The 18,955-nt window shown below is 39.8% G+C and overlaps 1 protein-coding gene across 9 annotated transcripts in view; it reads left to right on the top strand.

The window, feature by feature from the left end:
- Positions 1-1,137: 1,137 nt before the first annotated feature.
- The window catches only part of BTRC (beta-transducin repeat containing E3 ubiquitin protein ligase), a 195,734-nt gene continuing 177,916 nt past the window's right edge, over positions 1,138-18,955 (top strand). For 4 of the 9 annotated variants that reach the window (XM_061204380.1, XM_061204198.1, XM_061204144.1 and 1 more), the window contains exon 1: positions 1,138-1,263. In XM_061204380.1, coding sequence (XP_061060363.1) covers positions 1,216-1,263 — 48 coding nt within the window. In that variant the 5' untranslated portion in view covers positions 1,138-1,215. Of the gene's footprint in view, positions 1,264-1,420; positions 1,434-1,543; positions 1,678-18,955 lie in introns of those variants that run through there. The other 5 variants (XM_061204041.1, XM_061203797.1, XM_061203874.1 and 2 more) reach the window with 4 other exon arrangements.

Raw genomic sequence — 18,955 nt, 5'->3', positions numbered from 1 at the left:
CTGAATTCTGAGGACGTAGGGGTGAGTAGGACAAAGTATCAACATACTAGAAATGTAAGCTCCACAAGACTGGGTCTATTGCGTTCACTACTGAATCCCCCCCATCTCTTGGCACGATGTCTGCACACGGTTATATGCTGTTTGTTGAATGAAAGAATGAATACAATAGTTTACAATGGAAAATTTCCTTATAACCGAAAAGGTATTTCCCTAATTCACTTATTTTATAAACTCAGATATTTTGTACAGCGTATCACTTTTAGCCCAACCCTAGTGTTTTTTCCACTTAGGTTAAACCCAATTTCCAAAATAAATTCGTACTGTCCCTTTTAAGGCCAAACTAAATACTTACATGCTTTATTTGCTGGATGGGCATTATATTCCACCATTAAAGGCCTTTTGCAAGTACCCATTTAACCCTTAATGCAGGGCTTACATCTCAGGGTTAGCAGTAGCGGCCATGGTTTCTGAGTGGTAAACACCCGAGAATTTCCTGAGCCGAGTTCTATTCGGCCCTGATTTACTGTGGATTAGAATAAGGTGACAGGCAGAAATGTGGGGCGATGACTTAGGAGGACCTTGAAATTCTGCATTAGTCTATGAGGTGCTGCCAGGTGCCCATAGGCCAAACGCCTCTGGGTTGAAATCCGTCCCGCAGACGCCAGACATATGAATTTTGGGGGCGTCCAGTTCTCTACAACCACAGTTAGGGAGGCCCTAGGACCTCTGTCCTCTCACAGTTTTTTCCAGTATTTGGGCTACAGGTGAGGCACTGGTCGCCATCTTGATATCAATTGCCAGGAAGCCGCCACTGGCGTCGCTCGGTAACCACGGAGACACCGATGCCCCTCCCGTTTCCCAGCCCTAGAAGCTGTAAACTACGATTCCCATACGCTGATTCTCTACTTGACTGCCCGTTGTCTAGATTCGGTTTGTCAGCCACCGCGACCCTACCGCAGTGAACCGCGGGAGTTGCAGTTCGCGGTGTGGCCTCATTTTTTGCGGCGGGAAGCCCCAGAACTACAAATCCCTTGAGCCAGCGGGCTCACGCACGCTCACGGAACAGCTGGTCCTCCCTGGCCCCCCTGCGGGTGCCTGAGAGGTAAGAGGGCGGGGAGAAGGAAGAGGAGGCGGGATCCGGGCGCTGCGTTGGTTGCGGCCTGGCACCAAGGGGGCGGCCCCGGCGGAGTGCGGACCCGGTGGCCGTTGGCGATTATGGACCCGGCTGAGGCGGTGCTGCAGGAAAAAGCGCTCAAGTTTATGGTGAGGAGAATGTGCAGGCCGGGGAACGGTGGAGGCGGTGGCGTTGGCGGCGTCGCTCAGGCTCGGGTCTGGGCCGCCATCCCGCTGGAGGAGGGGGCAGCGGGACCCTGGGCCGAGGCCGGGGCCGGGGGCGGGGGCGGCTGAAGGGACGGGACGGGAGTTCCTGGGAGGTAGGAGGGGTTGCGGAGAGGACCCGGGGGTGGGGGCAGCAGCTCCGCCATCTTGTGGATGAGAGGCCAAGTGACAGCGGGAGCTTAATCGGGGAGGGGGCTCTGGGCGGCGCGCAGGGCCCTGGAGGGAAAGGGGCGTAGGGACAGTTACTGAAGAGCGGAGGAAGCTAGGAGGAGAGACGCCGTGAGGCCGCTGGCAGGGCCTTCCTTGTGTGAGGGTTACGGGTGAGGCCCGGGAGAAGAGGTGCATTCAGGAGTGGGGAAGGGGAGCGCGGGATAGTGGGAGGAAAGATATTGGGAGTGGGAGGTGGGTGGGAAACGGGCAGCGCTGGATGCAGCTGGATCTAAGGTTAGAGGAGAGAAAGACAGGGCTGGTGGGAGACAGATTTGTAGAGTTAGGTGGGAGAGATAGCCTTTGCCTTCAGGGTACAATCCCAGCTTGGCCAAACTAATGTTGACAAACTCTGGAAAGGACTAGGCCTTACTTAGGAAGAAAAGGACTGGGGATGGGGATCTAGCGCTATGATGACAGTCTCTGGGAAAGGAAGGGGGTTGACTAGGAACCAGAATTACAAGTATCAGGAAAGGGGGTACATCCTCTAGTTTGAAAGGAGAAGACAGGAGAGGTTCATTGGTTAGGGAAACCTAGGTACAGGAGATTAGGGGCAAAATTAATAACTAATAGGGTAAAACAAAACTTAGTGCTAAATTGTAGAGATAGTAAAATGAGGGGACCGGGTGCTGTACTACTTTCTGGGAAAGGAAAGGCCATGGAGAATCCAAAGACCCATAAGAAGTGATAAGATCAATGGAGAAATTCAGGAGATAAAAAGGGGAATGCAGGTAGTGAGGAATGGCAGATGTCAGGATTGGCAGTTATGAGTTTTAGGTTGAAGCACAGTATGAACTTGGATTGGATTTTGTGGGTGTGTTTAAATCCTTTGGAATCTAGTTCTTTAATTTTGAATCATGCTTTTCTGTTTTTGATATGTGTATGTTTGGCAAATTTGTAGAGTCTGATATTTGATGCTTTTAATCTGATGCTTCATTTGTATATCCTAGATGTAAAACCAGACTTTGTGGTTACAGAATGATGGGATGCATAGACTTACTTCTGTCTTAGCAGGTGGCCATAGAGACATTGATAGAATTGCAGTCTAGTTTTGCTTTTTCCAGAAGTAATTGTAACCTGTCACTCCAAATCTTATTTCTTTTGTCAGTTATTTTGTGTCTTTGCCTGAGATACCCAAACAAATTTAAACAAACATGGACACTAACCTAATTGAATTTAGGCTTTAAACTGCCCCATTTACAAGAATACCTTTTCAGAGACTGGTCAAATTTACTGTAACTTTACTTACTTTGTATTAGTGCTTTCAGAAACACCTAACTAAAGTTCAAGTGTATCTTTAACAAAATTCTTTTAGGCCTGAAGAAGGTTCTTGAGTTTCTGCCCAATGTTGAAATTCTAAAATATTAAGAAGAGGCTTTGAAATTTTTTTGGACTTTAGAAGTGAGAGGAAGTTGCTTTGTATCTACAGCCAGCTTCTAGATTTGAGTCAGAAAAGTGGCAGTTGCTTATTTTTGTTTTCCTGCTTAGAGATTGACTCAATCCTGATCTTGACATGTGTTAGGTTTATGGAATAATGTGGTTTAAAGATCATAAAGAGACATTATGAGATCATCTTCTTTACTCCCCATTAGACCTCAGCCTAGGAACATTTTCAACCAATTGATCTCTGCTTGGTACCAGTGAGTTGTTTTGATAATGGTCTCCTGATTGAGTTAAAGTTGAGCTAGAGATGGCCATGTAGTAGTTTGCAGCTTTTGGGATGCCACACATTATTAAATGTTGAGTCAGTTTCCATAGGGAGAAACCAATTCTTCTTCAGTTTTACAATAGCTACTTTCATTTTTGACTTTGCCTGCTATTGTGGCTGCTGTTTGAGAAAAGGCCAACTGGAAGAGGGTCACCAAGAATGACACCTTAATAACTGAAACAGAATGGAGAGTTAGAGATTTGGTATTCTTTTTCAGCTCAGTAACAGTCTTATTATGAATCTGAGTAAGTCACAACTTGCCTTTGGTCCCATTTACCCTGTTATAACATGTCTGTTTCCTTAGTCAATTGAGATAGGAAGATATTTTATTTGTGTTTGCACCTAGTAATTAGTGCACAGTACACATGGAAGGACTATCCTTTTAATCAAATTGAAGTTATTGATAGTATTTGGCTTTATTTTGTCCTTATCCCTTCCCTCATTTGTGAGTTGTGAATGATAATTTTTATACCGATGCCTGATTTCCACTGTTTAAGAAAATGTAAAATTTGTTTAAAATAGCAACATGAAATGGATATTCTCTTTCATGAATTTTGCTCATTATTATATTGACGTAGTACTTCGATTAGAAATTTTATAATAAAATCTTATCAATGAGACTGCTAATTCAGATTTGACCATAATTCACACATGGTCTAGACTTAAAGTTTACCTTTGGATTTTTGTGATATATCTATATCTGTCTATCCTTCTATATCATATCTGTCTCTCTATATGACAAGTTGAGGGATGAATTTGAAGGGTTTTTTAAATATTTATTTATTTATTTATTTTTGGCTGCGTTGGGTCTTCGTTGCTGCGCGCGGGCTTTCTCTAGTTGTGGCGAGCGGGGGCTACTCTCCGTTGCGGTGCACGGGCTTCTCATTGCAGTGGCTTCTCGTTGTGGAACACGGGCTTTGGGTACACGGGCTTCAGTCGTTGTGACACACGGGCTCAGTAGTTGTGGCTCGTGGGCTCTAGAGCGCAGGCTCAGTAGTTGTGGCACACGGGCTTAGTTGCTCCGTGGCATGTGGGATCTTCACGGGGCAGGGCTCGAACTCGTGTACCCTGTATTGGCAGGCAGATTCTTAACCACTGCACCACCAGGGAAGTCCCTGAAGTTTATTTTTAAATGGACAGGATAAACCAATCCCAGGATCTTAGAACTGGGAAAATTTGACACATGCATGAAATAATTTTAGGACATATAAAATAGTTTTTTAAAGAATTGAAAGATAAGTGAAAGTGTAAAGGGTAACTTGCTGTGTAACAAACATAAATCTGTGGTTGACTGATGCATTTTCTGTTTCACTTGGTGTTGGCTGGGGTGCCAGCATGGCTGGAATGTTCAAAATGGCCACATTCAGTCATGGCTGGCCACTGGCTGAAAGTTCAGCTAACAGTAAGGCCTTCTGTCCTCCTTTATGTGGGCCTCCTTTCTCCACATGGCCTTTCGATTTCCTTAAAGCATGATGCCTGGGTTCTAAGAAGGAGCATTCCAGGAGATAGGAAATAGAAACCAGTCAGCCAGTTCTCTTAAGTCCTAGGTTTGGAAGTTGAGAATGTTGCTATTGGTCAAAGACAGTCAAGGCCAGCCCAGAGTCAGGGGGAGGGAAAATAATCTCTACCTGTAGACAAGAAGAGAGGCATGCATAAACAGAGAGAAATTGCTGGGGGCCATGCCCTTTTGAGACTGGCTACCACAGATGCTATTCTAGTTGGATGCTCAGGATAAAAATACAAATAGGATCAGCCAGATTTGTGGGTAATAACACTAGGAATGCTTTGGAGGCATCTCTTTTTCGAGGTTAACTTCTTAAGGAACTAACATGATCTTCTGCATGACTTGTCTTAATAATGTTTCTGTAGAGATAATACTGGATGAATTGATAGGATTCAGGAACTTTTCTTTTTTGCCTGAGAACCATATGTATCTAAAAGCAAGAAACTGCATTTTACAATAAGTATTCAGATTTTTCACTATGATGGGCTTTTCTTTAAATCAGTGAGATTGATTACCAGCTGGTTGGATGGACATTTGAAACTAGTTCTTAGTTTGTCAGAATTTCTATATATCTGTTATCTGTTCTCATTTAAATTAGCCTTCAGTTTCTTTTCTGAATACTCTTATATAGGTATTGGGGTATGGAATTACAAATTAATGATAATTCTCTGTGCTCATTTTCTTGATTCATGTTTGTAATGTACATAATAAATTATTGGAAGTGAATTATTAGATGTGGAGTAAAAATTCTTCTACTTTGAAAGATTGCCAGAAATTTATTGCTAAATTAGAAAATGAACTTTCAAAGGAGACTACTTGTTATTCTATATTTTTTGTGTATTGTTTAAATCCTAAAAGAAAATAACAGGTTAAGAATTTTTTTCTCTTTCTAAAGGGAGGTGGTACATTATGTAAGATCTTGATCATGTATAGATAAAATTATTTGTGGTAAATGGCATTACAATTAAAAAAAAGAATGAGAATGAAGAAAGGAAAAAGGATCTTTGTGGTATTAAAATATTTTAAAATACCATGTGCTTTCTAGCAATATTTTAATACAGCATGAAGGTGCTTTCTAAGTGTATATAATAAGAATTCACTGTGGATAAAGTAGAAAATATTTACCAATGTTTAACAACTTGGTCACTATAAAGAAAACTGCTTTCTTTCTTAATAAATCAATCCCAGCATCCTAACATCGGCAGTGGAGGAGGGGAAAATCTCTATGGGAAAGGTCCACATGATCTTACCATTTCAACTAGTATTCCGTAAGATTCACCTTGTACTGGGGGAATCTCTGGATAATTCCCTTTAGATTTCTGAAGCCTGATTGAAACAGAGCTAGAACATTTTACAGAAGACTCAGAGATAACAACAGAGGAATAGATACTGAGAGTAATTTTGAACTAAGAATATGATTTGTTCTCTGGGGCACTACAATCATAGTTCCTGGATTGCCTTTGTGGCTAGGGTGAGGATGGGGAGCAGGGGAGCAAAAGCCACAGAGCTGGGAGAGAATTCCTGCCTGCTTAAGGTGAACGTTTTGAGTTGGAACTTCCTTCTGAGGTCTTGCTCCTTTCTGAGATTTGGCTCTCCCTTCAGGGTATACTTGCCTTCCTATTCCCAGGCTTGTGACTGACCTGACCTGACTCTGTCTGTGTCAATAATAGGATAACCACAGTAGAAATGGGAGGGTTGTGTTTGTTTTTCTTTGTTTTTTTTTTTTTAATATGATCAGCCATGAATAGCTAATATGTATTTACTTAGTGTTTACTGTTTGCTATTATAGATTCTTTACATATACTATTATTTCATTTAATCCTCCCAATAATCCTGTAAGATAGATTCAGTACTATTGTTACTCCCATTTTCAGATGAGGAAACTGATTCCAGAGAGGTTAAGTAACTTGCACAAAGTCTCTCTGCTTAGCAAGAAGCCTGAGATCAAACCCAGGCAGTCTGACTTGAGACCCTCACTTGCACTGTGTTTCATCCTTGAAGAGCAGAGAAACAATGGAATATGATGGCACATTTCTTTGCTGGTCCGATGGGCCGGAGTGGAGAGTTACTGCCCAGACTTACATGTAGATTTCTGATCATTTGAATTACTGAGGAAACGGAGTTGTCACAGTATCATTGTATCAATTGGCTATTGCTGAGTAATAAAGACCCACAAAATGTCATGGCAATACAATGATAGTTATTTATTCTCATGAATATGTGGATTTGCTGAATATTGGATGACATAGACTGAATTTTGTTGGGTCACTCTGGATTTGGCTGCTCACTCAGGACTGTTCCACATATTATTCTGGGACTCAGACTGTAGAGGCAATGACTTCCCAGGCAGAGCTGTCCTCATAGCTGTCCTCATAGCTGTAGAGCAAGAGAGCAAGCCCAGTTGTTCAAGTGCCTTTCAATCGTTGGTTGTATTATACCTGCTGATATTCCATTAACCAAAGTAAATCACATGGTCAAGTCAAGAGGTGGGAAAGTATACTCTGCCCATAGAAGGAGTGGAAGAGAGAGCAACTTGCACAATAATTTACTATAGTAATAATAATCTAATATACTTGATTTATAGAAGAATGATAAAATGCTTACTATTACAACTATTGTGCTTTCTTTCTGCTCTCCCTTGTTGGCACTATTCTGACTAGCACCTTCACATTTTGGTTACTGAACAACACCTATTAGTTGGATACTTCCAGAATCACAATTTAATACAGCAGGTGTCTTTGTATTATGTCATGTAGAAAAAAAAAAAGTATAAAGAAATAATCAGAATCTTTAATCCACAGTGATGCCCTGGAAAGTTCATCAATATCACAATTCTATTTTTCTGTACTTGGGAAGGATAAGGTTGATGTCACTGAGTAGCATTTGTAACAGAATTTGAACTGTTAACAGAATTTGAATCAAGGTCATACATAATGCCCTAACAACTCCCTTGGTATTACATTCAGAGCTCTTAAACCCCTTCCCTGAACCTAAACTTAAGGCTGCAACGATATTTTCTGATGTCTGGGGGACTTTCAGGCTTTCACTGAAAAGTCGTGGAAACAGAATTGTAGCATGTGCATAATGTTTTTGCAGCACGGATACGTAAATCCTTATACTTCTTAGGAAGTACTACACTAAACTGTTAATGTGTTTTTTTGTGAGATGTTGGATTATGGGTAATATTTCAAAATATTTGGCAACTGAAGATGTATTAGGAAACACAAAAAAAGCATCACTTAGGTGATTTTTCTTTTCTATATATTCCTTAATGTTTTCTACATTTTTGACAGTGAATATGTATTGTTTTTAATCAGAAAAATTAAAATTTAATATATTTAATGTATACATTTATAAAACAAGTACCCCAGATGAAGACCTGCACTTGATCATGGACTACAGTGTAGCAAGTGTACTGGCCAGTGGTGGCTTGAATAGACACCTCACTCTGAGCTCATTTTCTTAACTGAAAAGTCTTAACTGTTAGTTAAGAAGGGTCTCTCTTTCTCTCTTCCCCCCCCCCCAGTTCATTTTAAATTGTAAATTGCCATGTATAATGTGTTAATTGATAAATTATGCTACTTAAACTCCTATATGTATCCAAGGTTTTCATTGGAAATTTAGAACTCTATGGTCCTAAACTGTGCTAGAGCACTGCATTTTCCTGTTAAGTAGTACTTGACAAAATGAGTGAGTTGACAACTGAAAACGAGGCATGCAGTGTGATTTGATAAAAATATAAACATAAACCAAGTGCAAAACATTATGTTACATGTGGAGGGAGGTGGTTATGGGGGCAGGAGGGGATGAAGACACAAAGTTAAGTATTATAAAACTTCTGTCTTCTCTAGAACTTCACAGTCTGTTGAGAAGATAAGCATTTATGAATATCTCTTAAGGCACACTTTGATAAGTGCCATAATAGAGGCACAAAGTGCTATAGAAGTTAAGGGAGGGGAAATTAGTTTTAACCGGAAGGATCTTTGGAAGGTTTGAAGAAGAGAGCTTCATATTGGTCTTGTGGAATAGATAGATTTTGACAGACTTGTTTCTGAAGTGGGCAGTTCCAGGAAGAGGGAGTAGTTTGGGTAGAGGCCAGAAGATCAGGAGATGGCCAGCACAGTGTGAGTAGATATGTATGATTTGAACATAAGGTGAATAGCAGACAAGAAGGAAAAGATAGATTGGGAGCCTAGGGAGTTTGGATTGAATCCAGTTTGTATTTAAGAATAATATTCTAGTGTACTTGGTATGTGTCTATATAAGCTTTTATTGAAGTAAAATAAGTATACTTTTTAAAGAAATCATAAGTATACAGCTCATTGAATGTTTACCCAGTGGTCACTTCTGTGTAACAATTATCTAATACCTGTAGATTAGTTTTTGCCTTTACTGGTATTTAACTTCACATAAATGGAATCACTCCAGTACACATTCTCTAGTATCTGGCATCTTTTGTCCCACATAAGAAGATTCATTCAGGTTGCTGTGTTAGGTGTAGTATGTTCATTTTTATTGCTGTGCAGTATTCCACTGTGTGAATATAGTTCAAATTTTTAGCCATTTTATTGTTGATGGACGTTTGGGTTATTTCCAGTTTAGGGTTACTGTGAATTGTGCTATTATGAATAATCTTGTACGTGTCTTTTCTTGTACATATGTACATATTTCTGTTGGGTATATACCTAGGAGTGGAATTGCTGGGTCATAGGGTATGAAAAATGTTTAGCTTTAGTAGAGTCTATGAATTTTTTCCATTTCATACTTTCTACAGCACCATATGAGAGTTCCAGTTGCTGTACATTCTTGTAACATTTACTTGCTACTGTCTTTTTTCACTTCAGCCATACTAGTGGGTGAATGGTATTATCTGACTGTTTTAATTTGCATTTCCTTAATGACTGCTGTAATCAAGCACCTAAAAAGATTATTGAGGTTTTTGGCTTTTTTAGGTTTACTGGCTGTTTAGAGATCCTCTTTTTTGAAATGTCTATTCAGGCCTTGGTCATTTTTTTTTTTATTGGATTGTCTGCCTTTTTCTTTTTTCTTTTTTTTTTTTTTTTTAAACATCTTTATTGAAGTATAATTGTCTTACAATGGTGTGTTAGCTTCTGCTTTATAACAAAGTGAATCAGTTATACATATACATATGTTCCCATATCTCCTCCCTCTTGCATCTCCCTCCCTCCCACCCTCCCTATCCCACCCCTCCAGGCGGTCACAAAGCACCGAGCTGATCTCCCTGTGCCATGCGGCTGCTTCCCACTAGCTATCCATCTCACATTTGGTAGTGTATACATGTCCATGACCCTCCCTCACCCTGTCACATCTCACCCCTCCCCCTCCCCATATCCTCAAGTCCATTCTCTAGTAGGTCTGTGTCTTTATTCCCATCTTGCCACCAGGCTCCTCATGACATTTTTTTTTTTTCCTTAGATTCCATATATATGTGTTAGCATACTGTATTTCTTTTTCTTTTTCTGGCTTACTTCACTCTGTATGACAGACTCTAACTCCATCCACCTCATTACAAACACCTCCATTTCATTTCTTTTTATGGCTGAGTAATATTCCATTGTATATATGTGCCACATCTTCTTTATCCATTCATCCGATGATGGACACCTAGGTTGCTTCCATGTCCTGGCTATTGTAAACAGAGCTGCAATGAATATTTTGGTACATGACTCTTTCTGAATTATGGTTTTCTCAGGGTATATGCCCAGTAGTGGGATTGCTGGGTCGTATGGTAGTTCTATTTTTAGTTTTTTAAGGAACCTCCATACTGTTCTCCATAGTGGCTGTATCAATTTACATTCCCACCAACAGTGCAAGAGTGTTCCCTTTTCTCCACACCCTCTCCAGCATTTATTGTTTCTAGATTTTTTGATGATGGCCATTCTAACCGGTGTGAGATGATACCTCATTGTAGTTTTGATTTGCATTTCTCTAATGATTAATGATGTTGAGCATTCTTTCATGTGTCTGTTGACAATCTGTATATCTTCTTTGGAGAAATGTCTATTTAGGTCTTCTGCCCATTTTTGGATTGGGTTGTTTGTTTTTTTGTTATTGAGCTGCATGAGCTGCTTGTAAATCTTGGAGATTAATCCTTTGTCAGTTGCTTCATTTGCAAATATTTTCTCCCATTCTGAGGGTTGTCTTTTGGTTTTGTTTATGGTTTCCTTTGCTGTGCAAAAGCTTTTAAGTTTCATTAGGTCCCATTTGTTTATTTGTGTTTTTATTTCCATTTCTCTAGGAGGTGGGTCAAAAAGGATCTTGCTGTGATTTATGTCATAGAGTGTTCTGCCTATGTTTTCCTCTAAGATTTTGATAGTGTCTGGCCTTACACTTAGGTCTTTAATCCATTTTGAGTTTATTTTTGTGTATGGTGTCAGGGAGTGTTCTAATTTCATACTTTTACATGTACCTGTCCAATTTTCCCAGCACCACTTATTGAAGAGGCTGTCTTTTCTCCACTGTATATGCTTGCCTCCTTTATCAAAGATAAGGTGACCATATGTGCATGGGCTTATCTCTGGGCTTTCTATCCTGTTCCATTGATCTATATTTCTGTTTTTGTGCCAGTACCAAACTGTCTTGATTACTGTAGCTTTGTAATATAGTCTGAAGTCAGGGAGCCTGATTCCTCCAGCTCCATTTTTCGTTCTCAAGATTGCTTTGGCTATTCGGGGTCTTTTGTGTTTCCATACAAATTGTGAAATTTTTTGTTCTAGTTCTGTGAAAAATGCCAGTGGTAGTTTGATAGGGATTGCATTGAATCTGTAGATTGCTTTGGGTAGCAGGGTCATTTTCACAATGTTGATTCTTCCAATCCAAGAACATGGTATATCTCTCCATCTATTTGTATCATCTTTAATTTCTTTCATCAGTGTCCTATAATTTTCTGCATACAGGTCTTTTGTCTCCTTAGGTAGGTTTATTCCTAGATATTTTATTCTTTTTGTTGCAATGGTAAATGGGAGTGTTTTCTTAATTTCACTTTCAGATTTTTCATCATTAGTATACAGGAATGCAAGAGATTTCTGTGCATTAATTTTGTATCCTGCTACTTTACCAAATTCATTGATTAGCTCTAGTAGTTTTCTGGTAGCATCTTTAGGATTCTCTATGTATAGTATCATGTCATCTGCAAACAGTGACAGCTTTACTTCTTCTTTTCCGATTTGGATTCCTTTTATTTCTTTTTCTTCTCTGATTGCTGTGGCTAACACTTCCAAAACTATGTTGAATAATAGTGGTGAGAGTGGGCAACCTTGTCTTGTTCCTGATCTTAGTGGAAATGGTTTCAGTTTTTCACCATTGAGGACAATGTTGGCTGTGGGTTTGTCATATACGGCCTTTATTATGTTGAGGAAAGTTCCCTCTATGCCTACTTTCTGCAGGACTTTTATCATAAATGGGTGTTGAATTTTGTCGAAAGCTTTCTCTGCATCTATTGAGATGATCATATGGTTTTTCTCCTTCAGTTTGTTAATATGATGTATCACGTTGATTGATTTGCGTATATTGAAGAATCCTTGCATTCCTGGAATAAACCCCACTTGATCATGGTGTATAATCCTTTTAATGTGCTGTTGGATTCTGTTTGCTAGTATTTCGTTGAGGATTTTTGCATCTATGTTCATCAGTGATATTGGCCTGTAGTTTTCTTTCTTTGTGACATCTTTGTCTGGTTTTGGTATCAGGGTGATGGTGGCCTCGTAGAATGAGTTGGGGAGTGTTCCTCTCTCTGCAATATTTTGGAAGAGTTTGAGAAGGATAGGTGTTAGCTCTTCTCTAAATGTTTGATAGAATTCGCCTGTGAAGCCATCTGGTCCTGGGCTTTTGTGTGTTGGAAGATTTTTAATCACAGTTTCAATTTCAGTGCTTGTGATTGGTCTGTTCATATTTTCTATTTCTTCCTGGTTCAGTCTTGGCAGGTTGTGCATTTCTAAGAATCTGTCCATTTCTTCCAGGTTGTCCATTTTATTGGCATAGAGTTGCTTGTAGTAATCTCTCATGATCGTTTGTATTTCTGCAGTGTCAGTGGTTACTTCTCCTTTTTCATTTCTAATTCTATTGATTTGAGTCTTCTCCCTTTTTCTCTTGATGAGTCTGGCTAATGGTTTATCAATTTTGTTTATCTTCTCAAAGAACCAGCTTTTAGTTTCATTGATTTTTGCTATTGTTTCCTTCATTTCTTTTTCACTTATTTCTGATCTGATCTTTATGATTTCTTTCCTTCTGCTAGCTTTGGGTTTTTTTTGTTCTTCTTTCTCTAATTGCTTTAGGTGCAAGGTTAGGTTGTTTATTCGAGATGTTTCCTGTTTCTTGATGTAGGCTTGTATTGCTATAAACTTCCCTCTTAGAACTGCTTTTGCTGCATCCCATAGGTTTTGGATCGTCGTGTCACCATTGTCATTTGTTTCTAGGTATTTTTTGATTTCCCCTTTGATTTCTTCAGTGATCACTTCGTTATTAAGTAGTGTATTGTGTAGCCTCCATGTGTTTGTATTTTTTACAGATCTTTTCCTGTAATTGATATCTAGTCTCATAGCGTTGTGGTTGGAAAAGATACTTGATACGATTTCAATTTTTTTAAACTTACCAAGGCTTGATTTGTGACCCAAGATATGATCTATCCTGGAGAATGTTCCATGAGCACTTGAGAAAAATGTGTATTCTGTTGTTTTTGGGTGGAATGTCCTATAAATATCAATTAAGTCCATCTTGTTTAATGTATCATTTAAAGCTTGTGTTTCCTTGTTTATTTTCATTTTGGATGATCTGTCCATTGGTGAAAGTGGGGTGTTAAAGTCCCCTACTATGACTGTGTTACTGTCGATTTCCCCTTTTATGGCTGTTAGTATTTGCCTTATGTATTGAGGTGCTCCTATGTTGGGTGCATAAATATTTACAATTGTTATACCTTCCTCTTGGATCGATCCCTTGATCATTATATAGTGTCCTTCTTTATCTCTTGTAATAGTCTTTATTTTAAAGTCTATTTTGTCTGATATGAGAATTGCTACTCCAGCTTTCTTTTGATTTCCATTTGCATGGAATATCTTTTTCCATCCCCTCACTTTCAGTCTGTGTGTGTCTCTAGGTCTGAAGTGGGTCTCTTGTAGACAGCATATATATGGGTCTTGTTTTTGTATCCATTCAGCCAGTCTGTGTCTTTTGGTGGGAGCATTTAATCCATTTACATTTAAGGTAATTATCGATATGTATGTTCCTATTCCCATTTTCTTAAATGTTTTGGGTTTGTTATTGTAGGTGTTTTCCTTCTCTTGTGTTTCTTGCCTAGAGAAGTTCCTTTAGCATTTGTTGTAAAGCTGGTTTGGTGGTGCTGAACTCTCTCAGCTTTTGCTTGTCTGTAAAGGTTTTAATTTCTCCATCAAATCTGAATGAGATCCTTGCTGGGTAGAGTAATCTTGGTTGTAGGTTTTTCTCCTTCATCACTTTAAGTATATCCTGCCATTCCCTTCTGGCTTGCAGAGTTTCTGCTGAAAGATCAGCTGTTAACCTTATGGGGATGCCCTTGTGTGTTATTTGTTGTTTTTCCCTTGCTGCTTTTAATATGTTTTCTTTATATTTAATTTTTGATAGTTTGATTAATATGTGTCTTGGTGTGTTTCTCCTTGGATTTATCCTGTATGGGACTCTCTGTGCTTCCAGGACTTGATTAACTATTTCCTTTCCCATATTAGGGAAGTTTTCAACTATAATCTCTTCAAATATTTTCTCAGTCCCTTTCTTTTTCTCTTCTTCTTCTGGGACCCCTATAATTCGAATGTTGGTGCGTTTAATGTTGTCCCAGAGGTCTCTGAGACTGTCCTCAGTTCTTTTCTGCCTTTTTCTTATTGATCTATTCCCTATATTCTGAAAAATACAATACAGATCTTTCAACAAGTATATGGTTCTTTTGTAGGAACGTGTGTTTTGTTTTCAGATTTTTTCATTTAAGAGATCAGTAAAAAAGCCACAAGATTTTGTGACTACAAAATACCTACACAGGATTTACAGGGTTAACAGTTTTTTTTCCTACACAACCAATACTTGAAAAAGAAGCACCACTGTCAGCACCATCATTTTATAAACGAAAGAAGGAGCTTTTTAATGCCACAGAAGTAGAAAACACATAATCTCAGAATAAAGGAAACTCTTTGAGGTAGGCAGAATAATGCCCTCCCCCCATCCCCCATCCAAGATAGACAGTCTAATCCCAAGAACCTGTGAATATGTTAAATTACAGGGCAAAGGGGAGTTAAGGTAACAGATAGAATTTGGTTGCTAATCAGCTGACTTTATTTTTAATTTTTTGCCATACCACGCAGCGTGCGGGCTCTTAGTTCCCTGACCAGGGATTGAACCCATGCCCCCTGCAGTGGAAGTGTAGAGTCTTAACCACTGGACCGCCAGGGAAGTCCCTCAGCTGACTTTAAAATAGGGAGATTGTCCTGGATAATCCAGGTTGGGCTCGGTGTAATCACAAGGGACCCTAAATGTGTAAGAGGGAGGCTGGAGAGGAGGTCATAGTGATGACATGTGAGAACTCAATCCACTGTTGCTGATTTTGAAGATGGGGTAAGAGAGCCGTGAGCCAAGGAATGTGAGCAGCCTCTAGAAGCAGGAAAGGACAAGCTAAGCCTCCAGAAAAGAACATAGCCCCGCTGAGGCCTTGATTTTTGGCTCAGTGAGACCCATTTCAGACTTCAGAACTACAGGACTGTCAAATAATAAATTAATGTTGCTTTAAGCCACTAAGTATGTGGTACTTTTTTAAAGCAGCCATGGCAAACTAATAGTCTCTCTTAAGATAGTTATCCTAATTGGGGTGTGTGTATGTGGATAAAATACACATACATATAACATCACTATCTTTATTTTTAGTGTTTGGTAACTACTAGTGCAATTCTTTCTCTTTCTCTTAATATTTTATTTTGAATCAACTCAGAATTACAGAAAAGTTTCAAGTACAGCACAAATGACATTTTTTAATGAATCATTTGAGAGTAAGTTGTCACATCGTCACCAAATGCTTTAGTGTATATTTTCTGCAAACAAGGACATTCTATATAAGACAACCATCAAAATTCAGAAATTAACATACAGTACAGTTACAGATCTAACCCCTTAGACCCCATTCAAACTTTGCCAGTTGTTCTAATAATGTTCTTTTTTTTTTTTTTTAAATATTTATTTATTTATTTATTTATTTGGTTACACAGGGTCTTCGTTTTGGCAGGCGGGCTTCTTAGTTGCAGCTTGCCAGCTCGTTAGCTGCAGCACGTGGGCTCCTTAGTTGTGGCAGAGGGCTCCTTAGTTGCAGCTCACCAGCTCCTTAGTTGCAGTACACAGGCTCCTTAGTTGTGGCATGCGAACTCTTAGTTGTGGCGTGCATGTGGGATCTAGTTCCCTGACCAGGGATGGAACCTGGGCCCCCTGCATTGGGAGTGCGAAGTCTTATCCACTGCGCCACCAGGGAAGTCCCTCTAATAATGTTCTTTATAACAAAAGGGTCTAATCCAGAATCACGTACTGAAATTAGTTGTCATGTCCCCTTAGTCTCCTTCAGTCTGGGACGGTTCCTGTCTTTAACTTTCATGACTATGGCACTTTTGAAGATTATAGGCTAGTTATTTTGTAGAATGATTCCTCAATTTGGGTTTATCTGATGATGTTTCCTCATGATTAGATTTGGGTCCTGTATTTTTGGCAGAAATACCACAGAAGTGTTGCTTTGTTTTACTTATTGCCTCCTGTTGGGTGACACATAATTTTTGTTTGTCTTACAACTTTTTTTACTTGATTAAAGTGGCATCTGCCAGTTTCTTCTTTAAAGCTAATGTTTTTGTAGTAAGTATCTTGTGGGAAGGTACTTTGAAACCATGTAACTATCTTATTCTTCATCAGATTTTCAATCTATTTCTAACAGAATGAGTTTATGAATTCCTGTTTTATTTGATGGGTTATAATACTATCATTCTTTTTTTTTTTTAATTTTTTTTTTTTTTGGCTGTGTTGGGTCTTCGTTGCTGCACGCGGGCTTTCTCTAGTTGCGGCAAGTGGGGGCTGCTCTTCGTTGAGGTGCGTGGGCTTGTCATTGCAGTGGCTTCTCTTGTTGTGGAGCACGGGCTCTAGGCGCATGGGCTTCAGTAGTTGCAGCACGCAGGCTCAGTAGTTGTGGCTCGCGGGCTCTAGAGCTCTAGAGCGCAGGCTCAGTAGTTGTGGCACACGGGCTTTGTTGCTCCGCAGCATGTGGGATCTTCCCAGACCAGGGCTCGAACCCGTGTCCCTTGCATTGGCAGGCGTATTCTTAATCACTGCGCCACCAGGGAATCCCAATCATTATTTCTTTTGACACTTAAATTCTTCCCTGTTTGGCCAGTGAGAGTGCTTTCAAACTGCTTTCTTTGTCTTTTTTATGTATTTCTGTCATTCTTTGAACATTGTACTTTCCCCCCCAGCCCTGGAATCAGTGATTTCTCTTTTTTTTTCTGGTTTCTTTTAGTAGAGAATGACATATAGAAGTCAATATCTGGGTGTTAGGTATACACATTGCTATTGGGTGTCACTGCTCCCAAGTCCTCTCACTGGACAGAGGTAGGGAATATATATGTATGTGTAAACGTGCGTACACATACGTGTGCACACACATATCGCTATTTTAATTTTATCTACATATTTATTTAAAACCATGAGTTCACACAGATATCTCCAATTCTCGTCTAACACAACAGGGTTTATCCAATAATTTGCTTTCCATAATTGTAACTCCCTTTTCTGATAGTAAGTTGGCTCTCATTATCCTCAACATAATTTCTTTTTTTTTTTCAACATAATTTCTTAATCAATCCCCCCTGTATGTGACCAGTCTCTCCTGTTGCTGCTGTTCCTGACACCCATCATGTGGATGCCATCCTCACCTTATCAGTCTCCAAAATCCCATATTAGGCTGCTGCCCCTAGCCCCCGTTTGAAGACCCTTGTCATTTCAGGCTCTGATACTGTGCACTAGGTTGCTCTCCTCACTCCATTTGGACTCGAGCACCTTGTGCAGCGCTACTAAGGCTGCCATATTCCTGTATAGACATTCTCTTTATCCTGCTAGGGTTCTGACATCCTGCTGTAGGTCACTGCAGATCCCTCCATGCCATCTCATGTACACACTTGTTTTCCTTGACCCTCACTAAACTGAATACAGATTTTTCACTTTGTAAAACTGAAACTCTTTACCCATTAAACAGTCCCTGGCAACTGCCATTCAGTCCCTGGCAACTGCCATTCAGTTGCCTTCAGTCCCTGGCAACTGCCATTCTACTTTGTTTCTATGAATGTGACTACTCTAGATACCTCATATATGTGGCACCATGCAGTATTTGTCTTTTTGTGGCTGGCTTATTTTTCTTAGCATAATGTTCTCAAGGTTCATCCATGTTAAGGCATGTGTCAGAATTTCCTTCTTTTTTTTTTTTTTTTTTTTTTTTTTTAATGCTATTCTTGTCTGCTTACATTCTTTTTATGTATGTATGTATGTATGTATGGCTGTGTTGGGTCTTTGTTTCTGTGCGAGGGCTTTCTCTAGTTGTGGCAAGCGGGGGCCACTCTTCATCGCGGTGCGCGGGCCTCTCACTATCGCGGCCTCTCGTTGCCGAGCACAGGCTCCAGACGCGCAGGCTCAGTAATTGTGGCTCACGGGCCGAGTTGCTCCGTGGCATGTGGGATTTTCCCAGACCAGGGCTCGAACCCGCGTCCCCTGCATTGGCAGGCAGATTCTCAACCACTGCGCCACCAGGGAAGCCCAGAATTTCCTTCTTTTTAAAGGCTGAATAATATTCCATTGTATGTATATATCACATTTTGTCCATTCATCTCTTGCCAGACACTTGGGATACTTTTACCTTTTGGCTATCGTGAATAATGCTGCTATGAACATGGGTCTACAAATATCTCTTCAAGACCCCAAAACGCTTAATTTTTTTTCATCTTGATCTTTTGTTAGCACTTTTATGAATTCATCAGTTTTCCATTAGAGTTCTGAAAATGCTTATTCAGTTTAGCAGTATAGTCAGTTACCAGAAACCTGTACTTGTCAGAGTCTTTTCCATGAATATTTTGCCTTTTACATTTAGATCTACAGTCCGTCTGGAATTTTTATGTTTGATACGAGGTGGAGGACAGAATTCAGTT

The sequence above is a fragment of the Eubalaena glacialis genome, chromosome 1, assembly GCF_028564815.1.
Source record: "Eubalaena glacialis isolate mEubGla1 chromosome 1, mEubGla1.1.hap2.+ XY, whole genome shotgun sequence".
In the NCBI taxonomy this organism is placed as follows: domain Eukaryota; kingdom Metazoa; phylum Chordata; class Mammalia; order Artiodactyla; family Balaenidae; genus Eubalaena; species Eubalaena glacialis.
The sequence above is the reverse complement of the archived record's forward strand: the minus strand, read 5'-3'. Positions and strand labels throughout refer to the sequence as shown.